This window comes from Cajanus cajan, chromosome 8, assembly GCF_000230855.2.
Source record: "Cajanus cajan strain Asha chromosome 8, NIPB_CcT2T_4, whole genome shotgun sequence".
Lineage (NCBI taxonomy): Eukaryota > Viridiplantae > Streptophyta > Magnoliopsida > Fabales > Fabaceae > Cajanus > Cajanus cajan.
Genome location: NC_138524.1, coordinates 27357094 through 27369427, shown reverse-complemented (window position 1 = coordinate 27369427; position 12334 = coordinate 27357094). Strand labels below are relative to the sequence as shown.

General features: G+C 41.3%; 1 protein-coding gene and 1 non-coding gene across 2 annotated transcripts; one reads left to right on the top strand and one right to left on the bottom strand.

Moving 5' to 3' along the window:
* Window positions 1–6645: 6645 nt before the first annotated feature.
* On the bottom strand, window positions 6646–6751 carry LOC114916710 (small nucleolar RNA R71). The gene has a single exon (XR_003805306.2). It is a non-coding gene; the product is annotated as a small nucleolar RNA R71 (small nucleolar RNA).
* Window positions 6752–7791: 1040 nt separating this feature from the next.
* On the top strand, window positions 7792–8898 carry LOC109801988 (uncharacterized). Its single transcript, XM_083061459.1, has one exon. It carries the CDS (start codon window positions 7792–7794, stop codon window positions 8896–8898), a length of 1107 nt encoding a protein of 368 aa, XP_082917585.1.
* The last annotated feature ends 3436 nt before the right edge of the window (window positions 8899–12334 follow it).

Sequence of the window (12334 nt, the reverse complement as noted above, 5' to 3'; positions counted from 1 at the left end):
GCCGTTCCAAATAACAAAAAAGGATTAAATCCTTAATTCGGAACGGGTCGTTCCAGAATGGAATTTATGTGTTAAACGCGCCTCTGGAACGGGCCGTTCCGATTTCAGAACGGCCCGTTCCAATACACTAAATTAACACGTAACGGCCAGATCCAGAATGAGCCGTTTCGATTTCAGAACGGGCCATTCTGGACCCTATCTAAAGCCTATAAATAGACAGCTTGGGCACATTTCTGAGGGACTCCATAATTTCGTCCAGACTCCTTAAGAGCACGAAATTTCTCTCTTTTTCTCTCTCCCCCTCTCTTTTGTATTTCTTGAGATTTTGTGTGGCATTGTAGTGTGAAAGGTTGCCACAAAGCACCTATATTTTTCATATTTGAAGATCTAACAAAGCTTGCCACGAGGTATTTCATTTAATCTTCTTCTTTTTCTTTTACTTCTTATTTTTTGTTATAACAAGAGCAATCATGTAGACATTTTAGGGTCAACCGTGTAATTTAAATTTCAAGCATGTAAATAGTAATTCATAAAGGGGATCTAATATTTAATTTATTATTTCTTATCACATTAACTTCATCATAGGGTACCGATTGAGGGCATTGTAGGGGTGCTTAATACCTTCCCTACACGTAACCGACCCCCGAACCCAATTCTGGTTATCAAGGCCATTATTGGACTTTAGAAAACCTTTTCTTTTTCCAATGTTTTGAGTAAAACATTGGTGGGGACTCCATAGAACCTATTTTCAAAACCATTAATTAAGGATTAGTCTGGTGTCCGGGCATCCCTTAATTGATGAGATCTTTAAAAGGATGTTTAAACCGTAGGTCGCGAGATCGGAAATTTTCGGGTTGCGACAGATGGCGACTTCACTAGAGACGTTTAAAGAGGGTCAGGCCCATTTAATTGATGAAGTTAATAAAATAAAAAATAATAATTTAAATATTTTTTTCCCTTTACATTGTTTGTTTTCTCTGTTTGGCTTTGATATCTGTTTGCTTATTTAAATTCCGCACCTGTTTGAAATAAAATTGTACACAAACCTTTGCACACAATAGTTCCTCCTACACCTGGGGGCATGAGGGTATTAAACATAGGGAGTGGTTGACGTACGACCGGCCCAAGTTTGGCCTTGGAGCCTGCGAGCCTTGTCAGAAATCACACTTAAGGTGATAACCGGTTACTCTAGCCCGAAATACTGCGACAGACCTTAGAGTTTGCCAGGTGGCGGCAATAGAGATACTATGTCTCTATAATGGGGGCACCTTGGGGCCTTAAGACCAGTGAGATTAGAACTTTCCTATACAATGCACTTTTCTTGCAGGGACCACAGACCAAGGATTTAAACTTGACTGTTCGCGGGTGTACATTTGTTTAAGCATATGTGTGTTGCATTTGTTTGTGTTTATTTATTTTAAATGGATAAGAATTACAAACAAATAGATATTAATAAAAATAAATATGATGAAAATTTAACTCCCTTCTATATACCCTAACTCTAAAGCATCATATAGGGTAGTTTATTTCAAAAAAAAAAAACAAAAACAAAAAATATAGCAAAAAATATAGCAAAAAAATCATGCATCATAACCCTTAGTCAAAAACATGATAAATTTTAGGCAGGAAATAAATATCATGCATCTCCTAGGATAGTGCATTAGCATACATTCATTAGAAATGGAAGGCACACATAATAGTATGCAAAGAATGTTCTCTAAACAAAAATCAATGAGAATGATATCCGTTGAATATCTCATGTGTCTTTGCATCCTACTTTACCTTTCATATAGATAACACACCTTCCTTGTAAATAATAAATAAGAACAAAAAGGGAAATCTAATTTGTGCGTGTTAGCCGGATAATGGAAATTACTGTAATCAAATGCGAACTTGATGCATCAAATCGGGGAACACTTATCAATAATTGGGGGCATCACACGCCCAAATTAACGATTCAAACATCGAGACTTTCCCATGCAGAAACAATAATTGCCGGGATAAGAGGAATGATCAAGAATGGACGAATCCTTGCTTTTTAGTGTATTACAAGACAAAACCTAATTTAAGAATAAAGACATTGCATACAAAAACCCGTTAGGATGAAAACTTGTAAAGGGCGTCCTAGGCAAAAATTAGGGTGAAAAAAAAAATCAAAATCAAAATCCTGATAGGATACGTCCTATGCAAAAGTACGGATATATAAAAATAAGAAATGTCTATCTGAGTTGGAATCGAAAGGTGGCTCGAGTATTCCCTTCGAAAACAAGAATTCACAAAGGTTTCACTCCAAATGCAAAACACCGATGTTCAAGCAAGTGGAAAGGTTTTCTTTTGAAAATTATCAAATCATTCATGACTCTCTAGGGGGCAACCTTTGTCTATCTCTCTGTGTATGAATCACGAACTCGGGGCATGCCCGGGCCTTCGAGCTTTGCTAAAGGGGCACGTGTAAATTGAAAGTACTGTTTTAAATGCCATAACACTCTTTCGTTTCTCTTCTCCCTTTAAATATTCACTCTAGGCCTCATCCATCAACCCTCAATAAACAAAATGTATTTGCGACAAAGATGTTACTCGATAATAGCATGGGAAGGATAACAGAGGAACAATCAAGAATCCAAACATGACTAGGGGTCAATAAAAATAGGGCGTCCCACACAAATGCTGCAAAAATGAAGGCCCGACAAGAAACCCACTAAAAGGGCTGCGCAAAATTAGGGCAAGATCCATTATGGGGCCCACAATCAAAAAGGGTGACCTAGGCAAAAGTAAGGATCAAAAGAAAAATGTCTGCTAGGAAACACATCCCGAGTGACCTAGGCAAAAGTTAAGACGTTAAAGCAGCAACTTGAGTTGAAAACCGAAAGATAGCTCAGGTGAATCATTCAATCAGAGCGCGACCCCAAGTCATCACTCCACTTTCCAAAAAGGCTAAAACACAATGATAGCTTCCTTGCAACAAATACATTTTGTTTAATAACCCTAAACACCAAAGCCTACCTTGGCCAGCCCTTCTTCTAAAAAACCCTTTTTGAAAAATCCCTTCTAACAACCCTTTTGAAAAAAAAAATAATAATAATAATAGCATTCTTTCCTTCTTTTCTCTTGACCCTTATGGCATTAAAATAGCACTGAAAAGATACACGAAAAATGAACAGTGAATACTCACAGAGGGAAGGCCGAGATGTCCTCAAACAGAGGTTAGAGACGCTTGACCACACATCGACTGGATAGTCAAGGAGCCACTGAAGCTTGGGCTCAAAAGAACATATCCCGACAGTAATCAAGATTGACATGGATAGAAAGAAATCGTCAACATTAACCTTAATGCGTACTGGTTAATTTCTTGACATAAAAAAATGAATTGCATCTTTAGGAATAAACACATGATCATAAACTGCATCGCATGCATATGAGTTAGGGGCATATGGAAGGGCATTGCACAAAAAATAAATAAATAAAAGAATCATTCTTGTCTTGCATTTTCATTGCATCCATGCATCCATGCATTCTACTTGCTATGGGTTAGAAAGACTCATCAGGACAAAGCACTCATAAAAGCTCAATAGCCAAGCATGAGTCGAAGCGGTGTCAAATGGCAACCCCAAGTGATTCTATGTGCCCAGTAAGCAAATACATATCATAGTGGAATAGAATCAACCAAATAAGCAAACCCATAAGCATGAAGAGGCCATCGCGCCCTACTCCTCAACCGAATGGTGGAAGATTCATGAAAATGCCAAGACCAGGAATGTTTTCCTACCAAAGCCAAGAGTGGCTTCCAAAATAATACTCCTCAATAAAGATCCAGCAAATAACATCATGGGAATAGATCCCTCCACCAATGATGACAATAAAAAAGAAAAAATAATATCAGAAAAAGGCAAGCTTCACAAATGTTGAAAAAGCCGAAGCATTTAGAAAAAATAGCAAAAAAGGCAAGCTTCAAACATAAAAGAGCTGAAGCTAAACAAAAAAATGAAATTCAGAAAAAAAAACCTACCACAAGCAGACGCTTGGAGAGGCATCACAATACTCACATGGTAGGGGCAACACCAGAATCTCTGTCAACCATCTACTCCTTTGCCTACCAACACAAGGGCACCACTAACCAACAATCCTCGTCAAGGGGCAATCACATCGTTAGCACCAGCAGACGGCCTGGAGAGGCTATGAAAATACTACGGCCTAGAGAGGCTATGAAAATACTACGGCCTGGAGAGGCTATGAAAATACTATGGCTTGAAGAGGCTATGAAAATACTACGGCCTGGAGAGGCTACGAAAATACTACGGCCTACAGAGGCTACAAAAATACTACGGCCTGCAGAGGCTACAAAAATACTACGGCCTGCAGAGGCTACGAAAATACTACGGCCTGCAAAGGCTACGAAAATACTACGGCCTGGAGAGGCTATGAAAATACTACAACAACAAAGAGGGTTACCTACCTTTAGAATGGGTCGACTGAAGCCCTAAATATCAATCCAGCTTGGAGAGGCTGAGCTCAGAATATACTCCCTCTTTAACAAGCCACAAATAAAGAAACACACTACCATGAGACAAGCAGAAGCAATAGGAAGCATCTACATCAAGACCAGAAGCCTAGATGTTTCGGTTTACCATCCTTATCACCCGACAGAGCATATAAACCAACACTCAGTTGCTCTTAGGGACAAGGATACAGGTAAACACCATCTACCCGAAAGAAATGGTGTGGGGGCATCTACACTGCTGAAGTAAAGGAGAAGATTTGGACATAGCAAGCGACATAGGGCATTCACATGGATCTTGAAGCCTAGATGTTTCGGTTCACCATCCTTGACACCTAATAGAGCATACAATCCAACACTCAGTTGCTCCATGGGGCAAGGATATAGGGAACATCGTCTACCCGAAGGAAACAATGTGAAGGTATCTATTGTCAAAACAAGAGTGAAGATCTGAATTTTCACCTCACTATCACAAGAAAAACAATGGAGCTTCTACTCAAAGACTGAAGATTAGGTGTACAGTTTGTCAACCTTGTTACCCAATAGAGTACACAACTCCTCTAAAGGGTGAGGACACGAGCAAATACACCTATCCAAGGGAAGCAACGTAGAAGCATCACACAAAGAGACAAAGAGAAGACCCGGACGAAATGTCTACGTCTTTACTTACCTTTGGAAAAACAACACATAGCTATTCCAAAGGACAAGTAAAGAGGGGCAGCTGTAGACACCCAATTTCGTCCGGGGGGCATACAAACGAAGAAATGGACGTCTATTATCAAGAAAAGGATCTCCCAATCATGGAAATAACAGGACATGATATCAGAAGGCTAAAAGCCCAAAAAAGCTGGTTTTAGTAGCCCGGAACGGGCTGTTCCAAAACTGGAATGGGCCGTTCCAAAATCGGAACGGGCCATTCCAAAGTTGGAACGGGCCGTTCCAGGCTCTTTAAAAAAGGCTAAAACATACATTTGGAACGGGCCGTTCCAAATAACAAAAAAGGCTTAAATCCTTAATTCGGAATAGGCCGTTCCAGAATGGCATTTATGTGTTAAACTCGCCTCTGGAACGGGCCATTCCGATTTCAGAACGGCCCGTTCCAATACACTAAATTAACACGTAACGGCCAGATCCAGAACGGGCCGTTCCGATTTCGGAACGGGCCGTTCTGGACCCTGTCTGAAGCCTATAAATAGACAGCTTGGGCACATTTCTGAGGGACTCCAAAATTTCGTCCAGACTCCTTAGAGCATGAAATTTCTCTCCTTTTCTCTCTCCCCCTCTCTTTTGTATTTCTTGAGATTTTGTGAGGCATTGTAGTGTGAAAGGTTGCCACAAAGCACCTATATTTTTCATATTTGAAGATCTAACAAAGCTTGCCACGAGGTATTTCATTTAATCTTCTTCTCTTTCTTTTACTTCTTATTTTTTGTTATAACAAGAGCAATCATGTAGACGTTTTAGGGTCAACCGTGTAATTTAAATTTCAAGCATGTAAATAGTAATTCATAAAGGGGATCTAATATTTAATTTATTATTTCTTATCACATTAACTTCATCATAGGGTACCGATTGAGGGCGTTGTAGGGGTAATTAATACCTTCCCTACACGTAACCGACCCCCGAACCCAATTCTGGTTATCAAGGCCATTATTGGACTTTAAAAAACCTTTTCTTTTTCCAATGTTTTGAGTAAAACATTGGTGGCGACTCCATAGAATCTATTTTCAAAACCATTAATTAAGGATTAGTCTGGTGTCCGGGCATTCCTTAATTGATGAGATCTTTAAAAGGATGTTTAAACCATAGGTCGCGAGATCGAAAATTTTGGGGTTGCGATAGTGAGGCCCACAATGAATGAGAGACTAGCAGAAATGAAGCCCGCACTCCTACAGCTCATTAGCTCTCATCAATTTTCTGGCCTGGATCATGAAGACCCACATACTCATCTCTACACTTTCTATGAGTTGTGTGGTTCAGTTGGAATTTCAGGGGCTGATGAAGAGGCATTGTTCATGAGGTTGTTTCCGTTCTCCCTGAATGGGAAGGCTAAGGCTTGGCTTCATTCTCAGCCAAACCAAAGCCTAACCACTTGGAGGGATGTGGAGACTAAATTCTTAGCCACGTTCTTTCCCCCTTCAAGAACACTGAGGCCAGAACTACTATTTCTACTTTTGCTCAAGGTGCGGATGAGCCATTATGTGAAGCATGGGAGAGGTACAAATAACTGTTGAGGAGATGCCCTAATCATGGTTTTGAGGTGGAGTTGCAAGTTCAAACTTTCTGAAATGGGTTACAACCTCAAACCAAGATGATACTAGATGCTTCTTTTGGAGGGTCAGTTATGTTCAGAACCGCCGAAGCGGCTATCACCATCATTAAGTCTATGGCCTCCACAGATTTTAGGAGCCAGCATGGTAGAAGCTCTTCACACAAGAGGGGAGTTTTGGAGTTGAGTACTCAAGATGCAGTGTTAGCTCAAAACAAGTTGCTTTCTCAACAAATTGAAGCACTGAATCAGCATATGGCTATGTTACCTCAACAACTTCAAGCTATGCAAGCTAATGCCCCTCCTATGCAACAAGTGTTATCATGTAATTTTTGTGGAAGTGACCACCCTAATGGTTATTGTGCCGAACCACGTAGTTCCCAAGGTGAATAAGTGAATTATATGGGGAATCAAGGGCGGCAAAATTTCTCTCAACACCCCTATCCCCAAAATTATCCTCAAAACTCAAATCAGGGGTAGAGAAATAATTACGGTGGAAAAAAGTAGGATATGAATGCTCCATCAAGTAGCCGACCTCCACATCAACACCAACACCCACCTTTATATGAGAGAACCACCAAGTTGGAAGACACACTGTAAAAATTCATGCAATTGTCTATGTCCAACCTAAAGAACACTGATGCTTCAATTAAAAATCTTGAGATACAGGTGGGGAAAATAGCAAAATAGCTAGTAGAGCAGCAAAAAGGTTCTTTCTCAGCTAACACCGAGCAAAACCCGAAGGGGAACTTGAATGTAGTATCTACAAGGAGTGGTAGGGAATTTGTGGTGAAGGAGAGTGAGAAGAAGAATGAGAGAGAAGAAAAAAATGACATGAGTGTGGAAGATGATGCTAGTGTTGATGAAGAAATCATCATAGAGGGCCCAAGAGTATGGAGAAGGAGTGAAGGAAGTGAGATGGTTGAAGAGAATAAAATGAAAAAAGAAAATGACAAAAAGAGTGAGAAAAAGAAAGAAATCGAAAAAAGAGAAAGAAGGAGTTAGTGGAGAGAAGAAGAAAGCACCCATGGAGGAGATGAGTATTGTAAAGGTGCCACCCACCAAGAGTCTTCCATATCCTCATGTCCCTTCAAGAAGAGATAAGGAGAGGCAATATGCTCGGTTCTTGGAGATTTTCAAGACCTTGCAAATTAACATTCCGTTCTCCGAGGCATTAGAACAAATGCCTACTTATGCCAAGTTCATGAAGGAGCTCCTCACTAAAAAGAGGAAATATTTTGAAGAGGAGACCATTACATTGGAGGCGAGATGTAGTGCCATTATTCAGAAGATGTTGCCAACTAAATCCAAGGACCCTGGTAGTTTCACTCTTCCAATCACTATTGGGAGTTTAGCTATTGGGAAGGCTTTGCTTGATTTGGGGGCTAGCATCAATCTCATGCCCTTATCTATGCTTCAGAGGATTGGTGATTTGGAGGTGAAGCCCACTCGCATGACCCTGCAGTTGGCTGATCGATCGGTGAAGTATCCTCATGGCATAGTGGAGGATGTTCTGGTGAAGGTGGACCGTTTCTTATTTCCCGCTGATTTTGTGGTGATGGATATTGAAGAGGACATTGATGTACCTCTCATTCTTGGCCGACCATTCATGAAAATTGCAAGAGTTCTAATTGATGTGGATGATGGGAAGCTTAAGGTGAGAGTGAATGATGAAGAAGTCAACTTTGATGTTTTTGATGCCATGCACTATCCCAAGGACAAGAGCAGTTGTTTCCGGGTCGATGTAATTGATGGCCTTGTTGAAAATACCAGGAAGCATGTCTCTTTTTCTACTCCTTTGGAGAAAGTTTTAATCAATATGGTAGAATACCTCCATGAAGAAGAAGATAGAGAGATAGAGGCATGTTTGAAGAGCCTTGACTCATATAAGGAGGTGACACCTAATTCTGTGCGTATAGAAGATTTGAAAGAGGAAGGGGAGGTGAATACCCCTAAACTTGAATTAAAAATACTTCCTTCTCATCTCAAGTATGTATTTCTAGAAGTAGGTGGAAGCAAACCGTTCATCATAAGTAGTTCCTTATCCACATTGGAGGAGGAAAGGCTTGTGAAAGTATTGAAGTTCTATCAAGGGGAAATTGGTTGGTCTATTTCTGATCTCAAGGGAAATTAGCCTAGCTTATTGCATGCATAAGATATTTATGGAGGATGAGTACAAACCGGTTGCTCAACCACAAAGGAGGCTTAATCCTGTGATGAAGGAGGTAGTGAAGAAGGAAGTGATGAAGTTGTTGGATGCCGGTATGATCTACCCTATTTATGATAGTGCATGGGTGAGCCTTGTACAAGTGGTTCCAAAGAAGGGTGGCATGACAGTGATTCAAAATGAGAAGAATGAGTTGATTCCTTCTAGGACGGTCACGGGGTAGAGAATGTGCATTGATTATCGAAAGCTCAACAAGGCTACAAGGAAGGATCATTTTCCACTCCCATTCATGGATCAGATGCTTGAGAGATTAGCTGGCCAAGCTTATTATTGCTTTCTTGATGGGTATTCAGGCTATAATCAGATTGTGGTGGATCCGGAAGATCAAGAGAAAATGGCTTTCACGTGTCCTTTTGGTGTCTTCGCTTATCAGAAGATGCCATTTGGATTGTGCAATGCTCCTGCAACATTTCAGAGATGCATGCTTGCTATATTCTCTGACCTAGTGGAGAAGAGCATTGAGGTTTTCATGGACGACTTCTCTGTGTTCGGGTCTTCATTTGATGAGTGCCTAGCCAATCTTGAAGTGGTGCTTAGAAGATGCTTGGAGACCAAGCTTATCCTCAACTGGGAGAAATGTCATTTCATGGTGACCGAGGGGATAGTCTTGGGGAAAAAAATCTCTCACAAGGGCATTGAAGTTGACCCAGCCAAAGTGGAGGTAATTGAAAAACTCCCTCCACCCATTAATGTCAAAGGTATTAGGAGTTTCTTGGGGCATGCTGGCTTTTATAGGAGATTTATTAAAGACTTTTCAATGATAGCCAGACCCCTAAGTAATCTCCTAAACAAAGACACTCCCTTCTGTTTTAATGATTCTTGTTTGAAAGCTTTTGAAGCTTTGAAGGCTAGACTCACCTCTGCACCCATAATCACTGCACCGGATTGGAAACTTGATTTTGAACTCATGTGTGATGCTAGTGATTATGCAGTTAGGGAAGTCTTAGGCCAAAGGAGGGCTAAAACTTTTCATGCTATTCACTATGCTAGCAAGGTTTTAAATGAGGCACAAATTAATTATGCCACTACTGAAAAAGAGTTGCTAGCCATAATGTTTGCATTGGAAAATTTTCGGTCCTATCTGATTGGTTCCAAAGTGGTTGTGTTCACAGATCATCCAGCCATTAAGTATTTACTCACCAATTGGGATTCCAAGCCAATACTCATTAGCTAAATTCTTCTCCTTCAAGAATTTGATTTGGAGATCAAAGACAAGAGTGGCAAGGAAAATCTGGTTGCTGACCACCTCTCAAGGCTTGTAAATGATGAGGTGACCATGAAGAAGAGGGAGATCCTGGAGGAGTTCCCTGATGAAAAACTGTTTATGGTGCAAGAGTGGCCTTGGTTTGCTGACCTAGCAAATTTCAAGGCAGTTGGAGTCATACCTGAAGATTTCACATGGCACCAGAAAAAGAAATTCCTCCGTGATGCTACCTACTATGTATGGGATGACCCTCACTCGTTCAAGATTGGATCAGACGACCTACTGAGGAGGTGTGTTTCTAGAGAGGAGGCCAAGAGTATTTTGTGGCACTGTCACAACTCTCCTTATGGAGGGCACTTCAATGGAGAAAGAACAGCTACCAAGGTCCTTCAATCTAGTTTTTACTGGCCAACACTCTTTAAAGATGCCCACAGTCATGCCAAGCAGTGTGATAGTTGTCAGAGGGCCGAGGGAATCACAAGGAAGCATGATATGCCCTTATAAAATATGCAGGAAGTTGAGGTGTTCGATTGCTGGGGCATAGATTTTGTTGGACCATTGCCTTCTTCTTTCACAAATGAATACATCCTTGTGGCAGTGGACTATGTCTCAAAATGGGTTGAAGCTATCGCTACACCCAAGGCGGATGGCAAAACAGTGGTGAAGTTCCTCAAAAAGCACATTTTTAGCAGATTTGGCAACCTCAGGGTACCTATCAGTGATGGAGGTTCACACTTCTGTAATGCTCAGTTGGAGAGGGATCTAGAACACTCTGGAGACTATCATAAGGTTGCCACCACTTATCACCCTCAAACCAATGGTCAAGCTGGGGTTTCTAACAGAGAGATCAAGAGGATTTTGGAGAAAACTGTTTCATCTTCAAGGAAGGATTGGTCTACAAAGCTTGATGAAGCTCTGTGGGCTTATAGAACTGCCTTTAAGTCTCCGATTGGTCTCACTCCATTTCAATTGGTGTATGGGAAAGCTTGCCATCTTCCTGTAGAACTGGAGCATAAAGCTTATTGGGCTTTGAAGATGTTGAACTTTGATCCTCTTAGTGCTGGTGAGAAGAGGAAGTTGGAGCTGCATGCTCTTGATGAATTGAGGCTACAAGCCTATGAATCATCCAAGCTTTACAAGGAGAAAATCAAGAGTTATCATGACAAGAAAATTCTCAAGAGGGAGTTCAGGGTAGGCCATTCAGTGCTACTATTCAATTCCAGGCTCAAACTCTTCCCTGGAAAATTAAGATCTAAGTGGTCTGGCCCTTTCAGAGTCAAAGAGGTGAAACCCTATGGTGCCATAGAAATTGAAGATCCTGAGGCACAAAGAAGCTGAAACCCTACTTGAAACCCTACTTGGGTAGAGAAGTTGAAAGACTCTGTTGTATCCTTTCTTTCAGAGATCCTTGAGGTCTCTTTTAGTCAGGCTCGGGACAGTAAACAAGCGCTTCCTGGGAGGCAACCCAGAGATTTGAACTCTATTTCATGTGTTTTTTAGTTACTTTGTGTTTTTAGATTTTAGTACTAATGTGTGTTATAATTGTATGTGTGACCTGAATTGTGATTGTTTGTGTTGTATGTAATTGTGTGAATCATGCTTGAGTGGGTAGATATAGTTTAAATCTTGTTTAGGAGTGTGAGGAAAGGAAAATTCAGGTGAAACCTTCATAGCCCTGATCACGCCAGGCGCATGTATCATACGCCCAACATAATAGGTGGTGGATACTCTTTGCCAAGACCACACCAGGTGCTCCACAACCACGCCCGGCGCAATTAGAGACATTTGTTCTCTGCCAAGCCTCACACCGGGCGTAATTCTATTGCGCCCGACCAAGCATTCAATATAGCCCCCTGGAACGACCACGCCCGACACATTTATTGGCACGCCGGGCGCATTAAAATCTGGATGTTGCAGGTGGAAACATGCCGAGCGCGTATCTGTCACGCCCGACACATTGAAAGCGTCCTTGCTCTTCTACCCTAAACCCGCCCAGCGCGACGTGGCTGCGCCCGACGCAATACCAGATAAGGGTAAACCCTTGGGCTTCTTCTGATATGAAGCCCGACGCATGCATTTTGTGCCCGGCGGGACTCTTCAGGTGCCCTTAACCATAACCGTCCACTTAACCACTCTCCT